The 19,709-nt window shown below is 31.4% G+C and overlaps 2 protein-coding genes and 2 long non-coding RNA genes across 10 annotated transcripts in view; 2 read left to right on the forward strand and 2 right to left on the reverse strand.

Moving 5' to 3' along the window:
- Positions 1-1,234: 1,234 nt before the first annotated feature.
- On the reverse strand, positions 1,235-7,263 carry LOC129915877 (WD repeat domain phosphoinositide-interacting protein 3). Its single transcript, XM_055995573.1, has 5 exons — positions 6,862-7,263; positions 6,342-6,775; positions 6,089-6,277; positions 1,574-1,799; positions 1,235-1,516 (listed from the first exon to the last, which is right to left on the reverse strand). Exons 1-5 carry the CDS (start codon positions 6,926-6,928, stop codon positions 1,410-1,412), a joined length of 1,023 nt encoding a protein of 340 aa, XP_055851548.1. The 5' UTR covers positions 6,929-7,263; the 3' UTR covers positions 1,235-1,409.
- A 1,771-nt stretch (positions 7,264-9,034) lies between these two features.
- LOC129916519 (uncharacterized) lies at positions 9,035-9,823 on the forward strand. The gene is made up of 3 exons (XR_008772487.1): positions 9,035-9,171; positions 9,261-9,442; positions 9,505-9,823. It is a non-coding gene; the product is annotated as an uncharacterized LOC129916519 (long non-coding RNA).
- A 359-nt stretch (positions 9,824-10,182) lies between these two features.
- On the reverse strand, positions 10,183-12,286 carry LOC129914384 (uncharacterized). Of its 2 annotated transcripts, none has more exons than XR_008772179.1 (4): positions 12,216-12,286; positions 11,237-12,089; positions 10,986-11,175; positions 10,183-10,927 (listed from the first exon to the last, which is right to left on the reverse strand). It is a non-coding gene; the product is annotated as an uncharacterized LOC129914384 (long non-coding RNA). The 2 variants fall into 2 exon arrangements; XR_008772178.1 differs by having other exon boundaries at positions 11,237-12,118; positions 12,216-12,263.
- Positions 12,287-15,481: 3,195 nt separating this feature from the next.
- The window catches only part of LOC129913835 (band 4.1-like protein 5), a 33,857-nt gene continuing 29,629 nt past the window's right edge, over positions 15,482-19,709 (forward strand). For 4 of the 6 annotated variants that reach the window (XM_055992732.1, XM_055992735.1, XM_055992736.1 and 1 more), the window contains exon 1: positions 15,484-16,347. In XM_055992732.1, the coding sequence (XP_055848707.1) occupies positions 16,162-16,347 (186 nt within the window). In that variant the 5' untranslated portion in view covers positions 15,484-16,161. Of the gene's footprint in view, positions 16,348-19,709 lie in introns of all 6 variants that reach the window. The other 2 variants (XM_055992734.1, XM_055992733.1) reach the window with 2 other exon arrangements.

Raw genomic sequence — 19,709 nt, forward strand, 5'->3', positions numbered from 1 at the left:
GTGTTTTGTAACGTTTTTATTACTCGTTAGGCAGATGTAATTGTTAGTGGCAAAAATTAATGGGCGCATTCACAAACCTAGGTGCTACGTAGTCGACTCGTTCTGATTGGCTGAAAACAGCTTCAAATTTAGTTAAAATTTCCCCTCCGACGTAGGTTAAAATTTTTCAGCTTCAAAGTTAGTTGACAGTTTTCAGTCAGTTGTTTGATGGAAACAAATTCTATTTGAATTTTAAATTTGGTGGAATTAATGAAAAAAGCATATAAAATAAAATTAATCGTGTAGTATGTGAATATAAATCAGGAAATTGAGGAATTTAAAAGAAAAAAAGCTATTTAAACCACTCAAAACACATTTTTTTTTATTGCATCTGTCACCTAGCTTTGTAGTGCAAATTCGCATTCAAAAAGCTAGTTGAAACTCGACTACGTAGCACCTAGGTTTGTGAATGCGCCCAATGACATACTTTGCGGGGCTTTAACTCTGTATTGGTCCTATAAGAAAATGAAGTATGGTGCAACTTGAGACGCATTTTTCAAATATGCCACCCAAGGTATCCGATACCTCGCTATGGCCGATGTACATAAAAATTTTGCGGATGTCACAACTTTTTTTCAGATTCTCCATATTTGTTTAATTGTACTAATTTTAATTTATTCAAATTTTACACTTTGAATATGAAAATCGGAATTTTGAAAGCTACATAATTGTATACGTTTGTATAAGAAACTCGATTAATATTCGAAGAACCAAAATTCTTTTGGTTTAATTTGTAATAACTCTTTATTGCTTCATAACCGCTTGAATAATTTTTTTATTATTTTTTGTTTGTTTTTATTGTAATTTTACATTATGACATCTTTCCTTAAGCTTAAATTTATTTGTAATATTTGTTTTCTTTTTTTTTGTTTTTTATTTTTAATTAAATATATTTCTTTGTGTATATAAATATAATTTTAAATGTGAAAAATTTTAATTAAAATAAAATAAAATTTCATTATAATATATTGATAAAGTAGTATTATCGAGAGGCGAGTAACCAATATAAATTTAGCAGTCTATAGCTACTTCTATTTTGGATATCAAACGCCAACATTTACGAAAAGCATAAAAGACATCTAATTAATAAAAATTAAAAAAACAAACAAACATGTGTGTTCTCGTGACTTGATGCTTCCAGCAAAATGGGTTAAGGTATTTTAAACTTTTAAGGGAAGTACACCTTAAGCATGGATGTGAGTGTTTGAGGGATGTTATTTTTTATTATTTTTATATATTTAAAGTCTTAAATAATATTTATATATGAATAAGATCAATATTCATTTACCAAGTAAATAATATAATAAAATATATATTTTTGAAAAAAATCACGTTTTTAGATTTTTGTTTCATCAATTTTCATCGCCGAATTAAGATTGTTCATCGGTAAGTTCCAGAAACTGAGTGCAAACATCACGACTGCAATCTCCTTTGTTGTTAAAAACAAACTTGTAATAATGTCCATCGGCACATATCGCTATAAGAGAAACATTATTTAAATTATTATTTATAAGGCGTTTTAAAAAGAACTTACCAATGACGGAATTCGGATCGGATCCAAATGCACAGACACATGGCGGTCCTTGGGGAATAGAGAATTTAACGAAACTCCACTGGCTAGAGAAATATTTTGGTATGATAGGAATTGAGGATTCTTTTGGCTTGGGATCATCCAAATTGAAAACGTGAATAGTTCCATGATCCGAAGATACCACCAACATTGTTGATTGGTGATTAAAGTTAATGCAATAGATAGTTGCCTTAAAGGAATAAAAAAGAGATATAAATTATTTTAATATTGAATTGATTTTACATACATTAAAAAAAATAAGTTCGTTGAGCTGTTATTCAAAAATGCTATGCGGAAAAAAATAAAAACTGTCCAATCCCAATAAAAAGTATTATGTCTGGAACTTAAGAAATAAAATGATTTCGTATTTTGTACACGTGTACAAAATACAAAAATATTGTTTATTTTGATAAACAATATTTTTGATGAAGAAACCGACAATTTCCACCGCCGCCGACGAAAAACATGGGTTTCTAAGGTTATTAAAAGTGCAAGAAGTTATGATGTAATTTTCTCGTTTTCGCTTCGGTCTCCAGTTATATATATAATATATATAATATATAATATATATTATACCGACTGAAGCTTGTCTAACGGTTCTCCGTATTTTTTGCCAAAGAGGATTTTGAATGTTAATTCCTATTTTTTTTTTACTTTGACATCATTTAATTCAGAAAAATGCGAGTATATATTTTTACTCTTCTGATCTACAAGATCAATTTATTCTTTTAAAAATCTCAAAAATATAAAATGATGTCAAAGTAAAAACAGTAGGAAAAAATAAATAAATATCAAAATAATTGGCCCTTATAGACCCGAATTTAGCAAAATTCGATTTTAACAAAAAAAAAAATATGGCAATAAAATATACATCTAACATTTAAACTTAGAATTGGCTTAGAGTCAGTTCATCTATAACTAAGTGAATTTTAAAATCAAAGCACTTTTTACTCGCTCTATAGGGCAAGTATTGGTTTCGTGTAGATAAAAAAAATTTGGATTTTAATCAAAAATAACATTACGATCATGGAGAAGATCAAAAAAGTGGTTTTCGTCATGCCGTCCGTCGGTCTGTGCGTCTGTGCGTCCATCTGTACATCGAGCTAGGGCCTAAACGGATGGATGGATTTGCTTGAAACTTGGTACAGATGATTTTTACGTTATTCCCTAGACCCGTTTTTTTTATTTTTTTTAATATCTCCTTTTTAACGCATATCTCCCATATAACGTATTCGAGGTATTGCAATTTTCTCGAACACGGCTTTAACGATTTTGATTAAATTTGGTATACGTAATAGACTTATTGATTCTAACAAAACTGCGTTTTTAGTTTTTTTTTTCAAAAAATGCGGAGAACGGAAATATGGCGTTGCCGTTTTTCAAAAATTGACATATTTTTTAAGTTCATATATTTCATCAAAGCATTAGTTATTTTATTTAAAATTAACAGAGATCATTAAGTATAAAATGTTAAAAAAAAATATTTTTAAAAACATTTTTGAAAAACTTTTGATTTTTTTTTTCTACAAAATCTTAAATTTCCAATAGATATTTAAAATAAAGATACTGTGAACTAAAAGAGCAAGTACGTGCGACCCAGTCGTGCATTTTATTTAATTTGGAAGTGAGATGCATGTTTTATTTTTTGTTTAACTAGAGCTTTCGCTAAATTCGGGTCTATTACAAAGGGTCATTAACTTTAAGGTTAGTGTTGATTGATGAGACTAACTGAATGGTATGATAGTACCCTATCATCTTTTCCTAGTAAGTTTTAAATATGAGAATTACTGTGCATAAGAGTACGTGAAGCAGCTATGTCTTTGTAGAATACAGAATGTAATGAATTTTCCCTTCAGACAAAGGTACTTCAAAAGTAGGTACATACATCAGCAAAGTACTACTGGAAGTACCTCTGATGTTTATTCGCTAGTAATTATTTTGAACATAAGGAAAAATATTGAAACTTGTTCTTTAATAGTGCTTCTTATGTTTTTCATCGTTTATACCGTTTTATTACAATTCATGAGTGCTGGATTGTAGAAGTAGTTTGTTCCTAATGAATAAGCCTTTTGAAATTACAAAAAAAAATTCAAAATTCTTTTTTGATGTTCAGTTCACGTTTAATTTATTATAATTCATTTTTTTCACTTGAAAAACAAATTTAAACCCTTGTAGCCCCATGTGACATTTCTGTAACAAACCGAAAAATATCGCCCAAAAGCTGTAAAAAAACATATCTTTATTCATTTGAAGCTTCTTACATAATCTTTAAGAATTGCTTTATCGAAATAATGCGCCTGATTTCTAATAAATAACACCAATAGTTTTTAATTGGCAGTTAATGATGAAAGTTCGGCTTTTTTTGAAAATAGGCAAATTTGTGTAAAAACTACGAAATCAAGAAAAAATATTTTTCCTGCATAAACTAACGGGGTTTTATTTTTGGATTTTTGAAAAGTGCCTAAAAATAAATATTAGATTGTTTTTTGTTTGAATTTTTGTATTTGTATATAAAAATAAATTATTTAAACTTTTTTTCTTACTCACTTAATATCGAAATAACTAAGTAAATAATGAATTAATTGAATTTAAAAAAAAAATACGTGTTTTATTATAGGTAAAGCCCTGTCGATTGACATTAGTAATTTTAAAATTTACGATGTTGGGTTACAAGAGGTTAACTACTCGCCAATCAACGAAGCAAAGAACAAATAACTGTTTCTCTTTTGTTTGTTTGTTTGTGCTCGCATACAACACTCGTTTCCTTCCATTTACGAATGAAGAATTTGTTTTTTTTTTTTTTTAAGAGAAGCAAAAGTAATATTCTTTGAAAGGAGAGTTGATGAATAATGAAATGCAGTACATCTACAAACAACAGTATTTTATAGCAAAATGCTGAGTTTTGGTTTGCAGGGAGCACCATTTTTGCCACAGTAGGTATTTAATTTTTTTCTAATTAAAATCGTAAGAGTCGTTTTTGAGAGAAACAATTTTTTTTATTTTGGTCGCATGGCAAATACCGTTAGTTTCGGTTCTGAAAAATTGCAATTTTCTTCCAAGGGAAACACTTTAAGTACGAAGTTAGAAGTCCATCGCCTTTGTGCTTTAGGCTGCAGCTCGAGATAGAGACAGACCGACAGACATCGCAAGTACACATATTGCTAAATGATTTATTTTTACTCGTAAATGTGTGTGCGCAATTTTTCCATAACAAAAATATAAAAGATCAAATGTCTACATAAATGTCAAATACTGCGGTGTGTTTGTGCACACAAATAGACCAAATCTCATTAAAAATCGAGCTCTGAAAAATTTGATCTCAGATCAATAAAAAATGATCTTTTTTGGCAAAAAGAATTTGACATATGTATATACCAGTACTTCCCGGTATAGATAAAAAATAATTGATTTTTTGTGACAAAAAATGGAAATTCACATTAGTCTCGAAAATGGATAAGTTGAACTTTAACGTTTCCAACAATTGAAACTTGCACAATAACTTTTGTATCTTTCCCAGTTCATAAGCAGAATACGATATACGGAGTATAATTATAAAGGGAGCTGTGATAGCTTTTTGGTGATGGGCAGAGTTAGGCAAAAAGCAATTTGCATTATAATTGTAAGCTATAATTAAGCTTACAATAATTATAATGCAAATGACTTTTATATCAGTTTTAAGTTTATAAACATTACGCCCCTCAAAGTAGAAAGATTACTAAAAAATAAGCTGATGGTATTCAAACTATAGGCTTAATTATCTTTTCCGCCAAATTTTGTAAAACAAAACCAAGAATTTTAGATCAAAAAATTCCAATACCGACTTTAAAGACGACTACAATAATGAACAATAGAGACATTAGAAAATCAACGCTTTCATTTCGAGAAAGTTTAAGATATGAAAATATGCTTCAATGCAAATATTTTTACATAGTCTATTTTCAAGTCTGTTTAAAATATTGAAATAAGCGAATAAAAAATAAGTTTCCAGCAATTTAGGTACCAACAAAAAAATGTATCCAAATCGAGAAGAGACCCCCACAACAACGACTGAGACTATTGAGTTTAGAAGGTTTCATTCTAACCAACATCTTCGAGAAAGTCGTCGTACTAGCAAGCTTGCTCAACAATTTCATTCCCAATAAAAATTAAAAAAAAAAAAACTACGGATTTCTGCGAAGTATTATTAGGGTTTTCAGCATCCAACAAATCTGGTTTCTCTGAGACCGTATGTGCAATAAAGATTAAAAATTCAGACGATGTTGTTAAATCTTAAATCGCTAGAATAGAAACTCATTCTCTACCTGCCCATTTAAAAATATTCCATAGACTTAGGTAGACAAATAATGACTCTTATCAAGAAATACATGACTCAGAGGAAAAAACACAAAAATAAGTAAAATTATAAGGAATTACGCATATTTAAATATAAGACTTAAAAAAAAGATGAAATTTGTTCAATACCAAATAAAGATTCCTTACCTGATTACTACCTCGTCTCAATTCAGCAACCTTCTTTCCATTATCAGTATCAAAAATGCGAATGAGAGTTCCTTTTTCGCTAGCCGTAGCCAATCGAGTTCCTTGTAAATTCAATGCAATACAACTAATAGATGCTTCATGGGCAACAACTTCCAATGGAGCTCTTTCTGTATTAGCTAAATCAACAATCTAAAAAATAAGTACTTTTATAATAAACATGAACTTCTTTTAAATTTAAGAGAAAAAACCAAACCTGAACATGTCCAGTTCTTCGACCAGGAAAAGCTAAAAGACTCTTATTACTATGTGGACATAAAACACACAATCCTTGCGGATTTGTGCTCGTCTCAAAGACATGCAATTGCTGTGGCTGTTGTGTGAATGTGTAAACTTTAATAACACCCTCCAAAACCACAACAATTCTGTCCCGACGCAAACGAACTGCTTTAACAGGTTGATTGAAATCTAAAGAAATTGCTGGTGCTTTCTTCAAATCATCCCAAACAATGACTTTGTTGGGTGGATACAATGGACGGATGCCGCCACCAACTAGGGCCAAATAATTACAACGAAAAAGCATTTCGACATGACTGAGTCCACCTTCGGAGAAATATTGGCGTTCTTTTTCTTTGAGTGGATCGCAGTTGTAGACACGAAAACCTGTATCCGTGGCACAAGCAAAGCACCCTGGTTCAATACAAAGGAGCAATATTATTTAAATATTTGATTAAAAAGAAGATTACAAAGTTTACAACGCAAAATACTAAACCAACCTTGATCTTGATTAAATCCGGCATAGAGGAGGCCATTGCCGTAAGGGTTTGTGTCGATTAAATTCATTTTTGTTAATTTTGGTTTTTTTTTGGATTTGTGGTGTGTGCTCCTTTTTTTACCTTTGATTTATTTCATTAAAAAAAAAAACTATTGCAGTTTGTTAGCTGCGGCTTTTGTGACGATGGTTTTGATATATTATAAATTTTCTTCAAATTGAAATGCACTCAATGATTAATTAATTATTTTTTTCTTTTTGTCGATTTAGTTCGTGAACTCGAACTCGGTGTGATTTTTTTTCTTCTTTACAAACAAAATAAATGATAACAAATAAAAAATTGTTCTACTTTTGTGTTGTTTCTTCTTCGACTGTGAAATGTGAAGCGAATTATGTGCTCGGAGATCATATCGCAAAAAAAATATAAAATAAAAATGCAAATTTTCGCTGCAGTTGTTGGATTTGACATTTTGATGGAATGATATGAGAAGGGAATAGATGACAGTTTTAATTAAAACAGGGTGAGTCTGATGTCGTTTTTTTTTTTAATTGAAAAAAAAATTTTCTGGGGTGGTTGTTTCAATTTTTATTTTTGAAGAAAATTGTATAAAAAAAATTATAATTAATAGCCTTTTCACACCAAGCCAAAAACGCGGTTTTTGCGAAAAACCCTTAAAACCTATATCAAAAACACAAGTTTTTCCATACATTTTTTATAAACCACAAGTTTTCGTAAAACACAAGTTTTTGATTAAACTCGCCAAAAACCTGAAAATGAAAACATTCAACTCCATACGAAATAACCAAACAAGCCTTTTGAGGAATTCAGCAAAAATTCAGCAGACAAAAAAAAAGAACTGACAGCAGACAAAAAAAAAAAAGAACTGACAGGCAAAGATAACTAGTTGCAGTTTGTTGATTTTTTTTGATAATATAAATCAAATTTCTTTTTTTATTTCTTCCATTTTTTTATTTCTTTCATTAGAAAAAAATAGATGTGGGGGCCGAAGATGAAGAGTTCCTGTTGGAACTTTGGGCTGTAAAGGAGCCACAGCTCAAAGGCAGCTGAAAAAGGGTCATATTTACATCAAAATGTCTAAAGAACTTGAGGGGCGGCCAATATATTATTCTCAGGAAGATATTAAAATGAAACTACACAATTTAACGACCAAATAAATAAAATTATATTTAAATTGTCAGAGTTCATTTTATTTGATCAATTTTGTGAGCTCAAGCTGATTTATTAAACAACAAAAATTAAATCCCATCAAAAACTTGACATTTGGGTGTCAAAACATTTTAAACGTCAAACAAAAACCTGTAAACTTGTGGTGTGAACGCTTTTCAGGTTTTTGAAAACTTTTTGCCATAAACCGCGTTTTTGGGTTTGGTGTGAAAAGGCTATAAGTATTGAAAAATATCAATAAAATTTAATAAATTTAATATTAAATCTGTTAAATGAATCTAATCCGCACAGAAAAGATCCAAACAGTACAGGTTTGTGTGTTCCATGAAGGAAAACCTTGTCCTAAACTATTCTTAAAACTGTCATTTTGTGTTTTTCAGAACAGTTTACTGCTCCTACTTATTTGTGGTTGAGCAAATGAGTGAGAAGTGTCAACGAACAGCTGATTTGTTTTATTTTGATAAAATGAATTACAAAATGCAAATTTCCTTAGAATTTTCTAAATAATGAACCCATATTCAAAATGTGAAAAATTTTCCAATTAATTGTAATTCATTTAAAAGAAAAGTCATAACAATCAAATTAATTTTAATTTCAAGTTTCAAAACTGGTAGGCAACATAGTCAACTTTATAAATCATCCCAACTAACACAACAGCTTCTGTAAATTGATATCTTACAGATCCTACTTTTAAAACAGCTTGTATTGATCAAACTTGTTTAACAACTTCTAATAACATTGACCTATTATATATGGACTGCTAGTTGACTCTCGTTTCCATACAAAATTTTTGAAAATGTGGTTCAATGATTACTAGCGCCTGTGGAAGAAAGTGTTAAATAGAACTCAGTTAGGGTAGCGACATCTTCCGGCAGATTGCTTGAACTACCATTTTTGTGCATAGAAACTATGGCCATCTACATTTTTTTGCTATAAAAATCAGTAGCACCTGTCTTTTTTGAAGTCTACTTTTTGACGTTTTGGAAGAAAAGAATTCTTTCAGAAAAAAAAATTATTTTAAAATATTTTTTGTGCATAGATAAATGTCCGGGAAAATAATTGAGCCATGTTGTTGTTTAATGAAAAGACCAATAATCATGATGTTGGAGTTATCCATGGACTTTAAAGGTGAGTGCTTGAAGTTTTTAAATTATTATTAATTTATTTTGTAAAATGGAAAAAGCGCTTTTAACAATCACTTCTTTTCATCACAATAGGTACACAACTTTTCATGGTTTTTGAATGTGAAATGATCACCCGTGGCATGGTTATTTGCTGCGTGACCTGCTAGCACAGATGACTTTGCTGTGAGGAAGTCAATGTTAAGCAAGAAATTGTTTTGGTATTAAAAAATCGAGAAATTCAGTTTAATGCACCTCTACGCAACTCTTCACAAACGGTAAGACCTTTGATAAAATATCAAAAAAAAATTAACTATCTTAATTAAACTACAATTTCAAGATTCATTGCAACTATATGTGAAACGAGTTTTCTCAGTTCTATCATTTGATCGTGGAGTACCTACAAATCATTCTTCGAAAAGAGAATACAAAAAAATCTCAGTTTGTTCTCACGGTCAGAGATTCAACGTTAAGTTATGACCATACCACAGCGTGCACATCTGCACATCGTATTAATTTAGCGAATCGTATTGAAGCACTTCGCACAGGAGTATGAAGTAGATGAAAATATTATAAAATAGCCCGGCCAAGAAGTCCTACGCACATATTTATTCACCCTGATTTTTACTATCCATGCCTTTTTATATTTAATAAAAAAACAAAACAAAAATTAAAACGAAAAGTCACCTTAATTTTAAATATTTTTTAAGAAAATTGGTTCAAGATAAAGTTCTTCGTTATCGCAGAACGTGTGGAGTAGATGTGTTTATCTCCAGTTGGATGCGGTTTTTTTTACTCTGAAGTATCCAAATGGATTTTTTTTAACCATATACAAATACATGACTGTCATAACAGAGACATTCCCAGTTTTTAAGACTAACGATAAAATGGTAATTTCCTTCGAAGTGAATCTTTTTATTTCTAGAATTTTTTCTCAATCGTTTTATGGAGGTTTCACAACTGAAACGGACCAATTAAAAAAAAAGAAAAAAATCTAAATCTAGCGCCAAAGTCTGCACAAGGTTTTTATTTATTTGTAGTTTTTTTTTTAAAAGGTAACACAAAATAGAAATTTTAATTACATTATAAATAAAATAAAATTGCATCCCTACAGTAAGTATTCCTGTTGCAATATAAAATCTATTTGCTCCAGTTGTATGCATTTGGGATAAATGCACTTCGTTAACAGTAAACTTTCCAAAATCATAAACAGCATACTTCTTACAAAAAACCCTTGCATCGAAAGTGCTTAAACTTGATGGATCTCTTTGCAAGCGACCCCGAAGATTCATAATGCCCGTCGTACACCTAGCGCTCAACGCATTCAACGCAAATTTAAAACCTTAAATTCTAATTGATGGTCCTTTCAATTATATTCAAATAACGAGTTTTAGACAGTTGGAGATCGCTGCTAAACGAATTAATTAAAAAGTATACGTATAGTGGCGTCGATTTTTTACAATTAATTTGGTTAATTCGCGTCGAGCGCTAGGTGTACGACGGGCATAATAAGAGTTATGTGCATCTCGATATTCATCGTTATTCAGACGAGCTTCTTTAAATTTTTGTAATATTTTATAGGCGAGCACTTGAAGACCGGAAGATTCTATGCAAAAGAACAGCAACAGAACTAGGATCATCGTTCATTATTTCCAAACCACATACGTTTACTTCAATTGGAGGTACTACTATATGTGAAGTTTTTCTGCAATCTGAAGTAGTTGTTCATCAATGCCAGGCAGATTGTCACAGAGAATGGACTCCTGAAAATGGGAAGATTAATTGGTAAAGAAAAAAAAATTATAAACAGGAACAAATTACTTATAATCGAAAACGGAGAATGAGATTTCAATTTAAAAACTATTAAGTTGTGAGCCAACATGTCTATCTATTCATCTATTAGCTGTGTACTGCGTACATCAAAGAGCAAGACTGTAAATTGCACATCACTCATGAAGCTAGGTTCAAAATCCTCCAGCTCGTCCAAAATACATCATTGATAAATCTAACCCTAAAAATGCAATAAACATGAATTATTCTCTTCAAACATAAGAACGAAAAAATATTCTTACCATCAGTGAGTTTATTTGCTTTCTTCAAATGTGCTTGCACTTCTTCTTCTGCTTTTAAACTTTTAGCGAGTTCTTAATCGAGGTCATTTCCTGAACCCACTGCTGCATCATCATCAATAATATTACTTTCTAGAGGAGGAAACTGATCTTGATTAGCCACATCAGTTGTTTGTGTTGAAATTCCTCCACGTTTTGTTGCCTCATATTTTGGATGTCGCAAACGAATAGCAGAACTCTCTCATACAAATTTAATTTTGAGTGAGATCTAGAGGTTCTGGTTCTTCAGTTGGACGATGGACTAGTGCTCATAATTTTTTGCATCTAGAAATCACACTCTGACAAATTATGGAGGAGTATTTCGGAGGAGGCAACAGATTTTCAATATCGAAGTTATATGTTGAATTTTGGTTATGAGAACATCCAACTCATTTGCATGTTGCTAGAAAAACAAAAGTGACGAGAAGTGGGCAGTTTTTCTTTATATATAAAGGTGCTTACCATCATCCTGTTGTCGGGTTCTTCAATTATACCATGTTGTTCAATGAATGAAAATGGTTCTTCAACTAGTCGAGATTTCAGATGTTCAGGAGGGCTTTTGTTTTGGAAATTATTTTATTACACAAAGGCATCATTCCTTTCGGAATTTTCGATTTGGCCAAACACAAGGGCTGAGACATGATTTCAACAATTTCTCTTCGCAATTGTTTTACAGCTTGCACGGCATTATTTGCAATTTGCTAATCCGCCGGTATCTGTGGGTTAAATTCCTGATCCGAGGCTGAACCACGTTAGTAGGGATTCCAAATAAATATGTGAAGGAATTGGGTTAGTCCTATTTTTGGGTCAGGGATCCCTGAAAAAAAGTATTTGTTAAGATGATATCTAATGAAGAAAAATTAATATTATTTTGGTTTAAAAAACTTGAAATAAAACAGTGAAAAGATTATATTAATATAATGTATTTTTAATTTTGTGTTACCTTTTTATTCTTGGGAAACACAAAATTCCTTGAACGTTGAACAATTTCTTCAACTAATTAAATTGTTTTTTTTTTTTTTTTTTTTTGACAAGCAAAAGTCACAAAACTAGATGTCAAATTACTATTTCCCGCTGCCCTACCAAGGGGCGCCACCATAGCTTGAACCTAGTCCTGGCAGTCCATATATAATAGGTCAATGTCTAATAAGTTGTTTAAATACTGTTAAAGGCACTTTACCGAAGAAAGCTTGTTTTTCGGATAAGCTTGGTTAGTGAATTTATAGCAGCTTTACAGAATTTACCAAGTTTTAAGGCTTAACTACATTCACCACTTTTTGAAAAAGTACAAAAGTGAAAATATTTTTTTTCTCGCAAGCGCAATTTTTTTGTAAAAAAGAAAATACAAAATGTTTTTTTGGACGAAAAAATAAGTTTTCTGCATCATTTGTTTTTATTTCCCAGCCCGAAAAACAATACAAAAATGCGTTTGAAAATTTTCACTTTTGTACTTTTTCACTTTTTGAGAAAATGTAGTTAAGGCTTAAGCCTGGTACGCTGCTCGCGCTAAATTTTAGCTCCCATACAAATTATCGAAAATTTTTAGCCGAGATAAAATGGATCCCATACAAATTATCGATAACTTGTATGGGAATTTTATCTCAGCTAAATTTTAGCGCGAGCAGCGTACCAGGCTTTAAGAAAAAATCTCTGAGGGCTCAATGTCATTTTGAAAGTGCCTGGCTACACGGTGATTTTTCAATCACCTAAGCAGTGACCAGGGCTGCCAGAAATCATGATTTAGCATGATTTTCATGTTTTTTGAACTAAAATCATGTTTTACTGTTTTCGTGCCCAAAATCATGTTTTTTTTTTTTTAATCCAAGAGAAAAATCTTTACAATCTGTTCGTTAACCAACAACCTTTTTCACTTGGTGAACTGTTATTTTTAATAAGTTACTGAATACATGAAGTATTTATATGAAATTAATCTTAAATGCGTACAAATTATAATCTTATTTATGTTTTCAAGTTTTATTCCTGCCATTTAGTAATTTAAGTTATAACTACAACTACAACTTTTTGAAAAAAGTGGGAAAATTACAAAAACAAAAAACTATTTTTTCCTACAAAGTCCATTTTTTCGGAAAAATAAGCTATAAACAAAATTTTTGAAGCCAAGATCTAAGCTTTCTGCATCATAAAATGAGTTTAAAATTGTTCACTTTTAGAATTTTTGCAAAAAGGAGCCTATGTAGTTATACCTTTGATACTTTATTAATACTATTTTATAAAATAAACTCGAAATAATTTGTTTTATTCCTCCCTAGTCACGATGTGGTTGTTCATTTTCTATCCGTTTTTTCATTTTTTTTAAATCATGTTTTTTGAACTGAAATCATGTTTTTTATCATGTTTTTTCAAAATTCGAAATGGCAGCACTGGCAGTGACCCAAGTAACAATTTAGCTTTCATAAGGGTCATTTCGGCCTTAAAAATAATTTAATTCAAATATTTATTTCATGGTTTTCTTTTTTCCAAGAAATGATTTATAAAAAACTTGGATTCTTATCATTTTTTTTTATTTTAAAACTTACAAACTAATTAAAACTACTTATACTATGTTTCCACCTACGCTAAATCCGAGATTTAGCTAAGTAGATTTAGAATAAATCTCGAGATTTATTTTAAATCTACTTCGCTCAACCTCAGATTTGGGTCCAGCTACCCTAAATCTAAGTTTTCACCTACTTTCAATCCGAGATTTAGAACAAAACTCGAGATTTATGCTAAATCTACTTAGCTAAATCTCGGATTCAGGGTAAGTGGAAACGTAGTATTAAACTACTTAAAACTACTTAAAACTAGAACAGCCACAGCAAGCAATTTTTTTTTTTTTTTTTGTATTTTTTTGTATTTGTTGGTGTTTTTTTGTATTTTTTTGTATTTTTTTTTTGTGCCACCCCGACTGTCCCTACTTAAAACTAAACACCTAAAACTATGTAAGAAGGCCAAGGCATAGAAAAACAAAGACCACTTTAACATATCCAGCACCTTACCAGTAGACCATACTCGAATATTAAAGACGAGTGGAAAAAAGGGAGCAAATTGAAACCTCACATAAAAATGCAATGTTTTTTCTAAAGCGTTACAAACATTGCATATCTGCAGGATAAAAGCTTTGCATACTTATTGGTGAAAAACATTGCATACTTGAGAGATGAAAACATTGCATACTTACAAGAACCTCTTGGAACAGGTCTTATGAAAGCCTTCTGTCACTTGAAAATAGAAGGCTTCTTTAGAACGGTTCAAACAGGTCTTATAAAGGTCTTCTTTAACTTATATTTACAAGGCTTCTTCTAAACACTTCCATATAGCCTTAAGGAGACCTCCTTTTTTTCCAAAATGGATGATTTGCGTAAGTAAGCCTTAAACTAAACGACAAACGTATACAAACTATAGCTTGCCGAATCGAAGAAAATGGACCTTATGCAAGTAAAATTGTTACTTGGGGAGTGAAGGGAGAAGATGCTCACGAAGGGAACTGAATTTTCTGAGGGCAGTACAGTTTCATTGCTAAGTTTTTCCTCTTTTTGACATTTGTTCCTAGAAAATGTAAAAGTGGAACGCGATTGGGCACAACAGTGTGTAGCCCACCGCATGTGATTTTTCAATCGATTGAAAAATCACTGTGTAGCCAGGCACAAAGAGAGCAAAATAATTTTTTGGGACAAGTTTCTCACATGAATCCATTTTTTTTTTTCAAATCCAACACTTCAACTGCAACTTCACACAATTGCAACTTTTCTTCAAATATTAAATTGTGATAAGAAAGCATTTCAAAATAACTTATTTCGTGAATCAAGCTCAAAATAATAACATTTTCTTAAAATGTTCATTAAAATTTAATGTTTTTAGCACTTTTATAACTGCACACTACAAAACATTTTTTAGTCCTGCGCAAAATTTTAAAGTTGGAGAAATTCCCTAGGTTAAACTGCCCAATCATTGGCATCTTAAGCGAAGGTCGCACCAACTTTAGTTCGCAGTTTTTTTCGTATGAGAAATAAAATTTGTATGAGAAATAAAATTTTTCCCGATCTGCGTACTATTTAATTTTACTTTTTCATAAAAAAAAAATAGACAACTAATATTACTGTGCACTTGGCATCACCATTTACGTTCTAAAAAAAACTCAGCGAAACCACTTTTTCGCTCTGTTTCTGTTTCGGTAGGTCTCTCCTTCTCCTACTTCTTGTCGTTCGCCATTACGTTTTCGCTGTGACTTTTCCGTGATGTGCTTGTGTCAAAATACATTCCATAAATTTTCTTCATTTTTACATAAAAATCCAATAAAATAATTTATAAAATCAATCTAAACTATTAAATAAAACATATTTCATTCCATTAAATATAAAATTCATCTAAAAAAAATCCACCATCTTTATACAATCTTTTAAAGAATAAAAAAAAGTTCTTCCAACAAGTAGTTTGTGTCTGGTTTTGTTGAGAAAAGAAAGTTGTTTCGTGCCTCGGGAGCATTCAACATTTTTTTTTATTAAAATAAAACGACAAATAGAGCTCCCGTATTTAAACAAAAAAATAGAAAAAAAAGTTGTTGAAAAAAATAAATAAAACCAGAAGTTAAAAGAAAAAGCTCACAAATAGAATATCTCTACGAATTGAAGTCAAGTAAATATTTGTTAAGTGGTTGTTGGTGATCTTTCTTAAAAGCAAGCAAGAATTTCCTTTCCTCAAGTGCATTTCTGCATCTTCTATCGTGTCTCTATCTATCACACAAACAACAAGAAAGTCGTCCTAGTCGTTGTTTGTCGTCGTTGTCGTCTTCGATTTTGTTCACATTAAAAAAAAAGCGGTTTCATCGTCGTTATTTAGTTGGTTGTTGGTTTTTTTTGGTCGTGGATTGGAATCGGGAATAAAATAAAATGTTGCGGTTTCTAAGCAGACGAAAAGTCCGGAACACCGCCCCAGACGGCGGCGGCGGTGGAGGTGGTGGCAATGCCACCAGCAGCAGCTCCCAAATCAAGTCTCAGAGAATTGCAGCAAATAAAAATAAAATCGATTGTCGTGTCATTTTGTTGGACAACACAGATCTCTCCATCGAGTTGTCGGTAAGTTTTTGTTGTTGTGTTTGTTTTTTTCTAACGCTAGCCTACAGGGTGCTGTGCTGTGCTGTGCTGTACCTACATTTTGTAATTCCAATTGACTGTCAAAGGTCTATTAGGGTGCAGGTATATTGAGGAAAGATTTATTTATTTAATCAAGCTAATGTTCTAGCGTACATTATTTATTAATTATTGGCATGTTATCTATAAAAAATCATTTTAAGCTAGCATTTGTTACATTAAGGGTCAGTTGTACAAATATTTAATCCTTGGTTCAACAACTTTTATCTTCTGAATTCGGTGGTAAAATAGATTTTTAGCACTGGTTCTAGGTCCATATAGGTTGAAATAGCTTAATCCATCCTTGAACCAAGGTTGATCCACTGCTAATCCGCCGAAATCAACAAGTTAAATTCCTGATCCGAGGCTGAACCACGTTTGTACAACTGGGCCTAAGATTATGAGTAATTAAGTGTTGGTTTACTTTGCATAAATTTAAGATATACGGCCCAATTCTGCTATTCGATTGACGTAAAAGTCTCAAATAAGAATCGTTTTAATGGGGTTTAAAATCAAACTTAAGGACACTTTGCTTTCAAAATTTTTTCAAAGCCAGTTTGACGTGATAAAAGAAGGAAATTTTTCCATTCACGTGAATCGACTAGAAGAGTATGGCTGATTATTTAAAGGAGAATTCTGCTAATACATACTGTTACCAATTTTCTGATGACCAAAATAAGGACATATTTTATAAAAAGGGAATACACTGAAAAATGGTAAAATGTAGTAGAGTGATAAAGACTGATTTTTATCAAATACATATTAAAAATATTCAGTTTTGCCACCTACTGACGTATGCTAGGTATCAAACGAACCGATTTCTTTTGCGACTTCCTCAATTTCTGACTGATAACCAGTTTCATATGATTCGTGCTTAGGTTATTATTTATACAGATTACAAAATTATTGCATTACTAACAATGATCGATCAATACATTACGAACGACATTTGGGAAGGCAAATTTCAGGGCAGTCAATAGCAAACAGCGCTCGTTATTTAGAGTCATTAGTTGTTCTCCTAGTCTAAGATTGCTGAAACTAACGAAATTTTGGCGTTGTGGAAGAAAATGAGGAGCGTTTTTTCAAAACTCAGCAAATGCTTTTTTTTCAAATTTTTCAGGAGAAGGATTTTTCTTTCCCATTTGAATATACAAAGCCGAATTTTGAAAAAGTAGAAATGAAGAGTTGTTCTTTCTTGAATAGCTAATCGAGAGGCTTAATTGCTATTTCAATATTTGGAAAGATTCGTCCGTATCTTGAATACGAAAACACCGCGTTTTTTCAAAACGCAACAAATACAGGTTTTTGTTGAGTTTTTTTTTTTATCAATATTAATTAAAATAAAAATATTGAATAAAAAAAAACATTAACTTCAATCAGCATAGTGTCTTTCCATATCCTCTGTGGACTCTTTAGCGTTTGAGGAGAACAGTTTCATAAAAGTCCTTGGCATCATGCGAATAAGAAAAAATTTCATTAGCTTCTGTACGTTAGCCATCTTTTTTTCCAAAACTTTGTTTTCTGGCTGGAGATCCGTTGAAGGTGTAACTGACAGATAATGCTACTTTATTTCCCGTCTTTTCGTAGTATATCGCTGAACTTATTTTAAAAGGCAACTTTGACTTTAAAGTTTTTTTTGAATCCTGCTTGTAGTCGCACACGGTCCAGTCTTTTCCGATTTTGCTTACGGTTCCATGATTTTGAAGAACGTTGCAATATTCTTCAGGAGAAATGATGACTTCTTTCTTCCTTTATTCCTTTTCCACTCGTCTAAATACACGATCTGGTGGCATGTAGCTGTGACCTCTTATTGGAAAATACCTAGTGGGTTTTATTTTTGAACATTTTGCTTTTTTCCAAAAAAGAGCATAGTGCAATCATCAAAATCGTGTTTTTATTTTGAAAAGCACATGAGTCAGAAAATAGAAGCAGTTGGAGGTCGAATACTATGTCCAGTGTTCCTTCAATTGGCTTGTTCAATATTTCATGGAACTTCCATTGGAACAGAACCAACGGGTGTATAAGATTTGTAATCATACATACACATCAAACCGTCCAATAAATACGGTCGGTTTGAGCAACCCTTACAAACATCTAATGTGTTCTGAGAAAAAACTTATTCAAGTGAAAGCTGTACACTTTTTACTAGAGATGCCGCGAACATTCGGCCACTATTCGGTATTCGGCCTATTCGGCCTATTTTTCTAGTATTCGGTATTCGGCCGAATAGTTAAACTATTCGGCCGAATACCAAATGGAGAAGAAAAAATGAGATAAATTATTATAACAAAATGTGTGTTTTATTAAAAAATTGTAATTTTAGTACTTATAATCTACTAAAGGCAAGTTGTGGTGAATGAAAACTATTTGTTCCGCATTTGTTGGTAGTAAACGATTACGTTTATCTTCGTAGACTATTCCTGCTTCAAAAAATAGTCTTTCGCTGTAAACACTTGTCCCATGAGAAGAAAGGTTGACTTTAGCAAATGTTGTCAAATATGAAATTTTGTAGTATGTGTTGACCACCACTTGTATGGGTTCGCCGTTCGATCTTAGCGAACAGTACTCATATATAATTCGATTTTAAATGTCTACCTTTGCCTGGTCATAGTAGTAGGTAGTGTGTTCAGACATTTATCTTAAAAGTAGTTCAGTTATTCATCGTTACGATACGATGATGTTGGGAATTTTTTAAGCCGTATCTATTCTTGAGATAAAGTATAAAATTTTTGAAATTACCAACGTTTTTTTTCTGAGTGTCCCTGGCCGAATATTCGGTATTCGGCCAAATAAATGTTCGCGGTATCTCTACTTTTTACAACATTATGTACATATAGGTATACTAATAAACAACTAAAACCAAATCACCCATATAATAATAATTACTTTCCAACCACAGGCAAACTTTGTGGATTTTTGCAAAAACGAGCCATTTTGTTGAGTTTTGAAAAAACGATCGATTTTAAATTTTTTTAAATTAAAACTATTCACTTTTTTAATATTTTTATTTTGTCATCTTGTGCGCCTGGTCATGCCAAATATTTCGATACCAATTTTCGCATTTTTTGCGTTTGTTGAGATTTGAAAAAACGCTCCTCAAATATTTTTATTTTTCAATATGTTAGATGATTTAAAAAAGTTAAATAGAGCTTTTTCAAACTGTAAGATTCCTACTTATTTGTTTTAAACTTAATGGCAAAGAGTTCCAAAGTTTGATGATATACTCTTTGGAGCTTTGAATAAAACTAGTATAAAATAGTCTAGACGAGTTCAAATAAGTACCTACATAAAGGTGTAATAAGATTCAA

This window comes from Episyrphus balteatus, chromosome 3 (genome assembly GCF_945859705.1).
Source record: "Episyrphus balteatus chromosome 3, idEpiBalt1.1, whole genome shotgun sequence".
Lineage (NCBI taxonomy): Eukaryota > Metazoa > Arthropoda > Insecta > Diptera > Syrphidae > Episyrphus > Episyrphus balteatus.

Bases quoted from the DNA above. Each gene is read 5' to 3' on its own strand.
- LOC129915877 (XM_055995573.1), bottom strand. From the start codon at position 6,928: ATGAATTTAATCGACACAAACCCTTACGGCAATGGCCTCCTCTATGCC. The intron at 6,776-6,861 runs GTTGGTTTAGTA...GTATTGAACCAG, and splicing joins CGGATTTAATCAAGATCAAG to GGTGCTTTGCTTGTGCCACG. The intron at 1,800-6,088 runs GTAAGGAATCTT...TATTCCTTTAAG, and splicing joins TGAGACGAGGTAGTAATCAG to GCAACTATCTATTGCATTAA.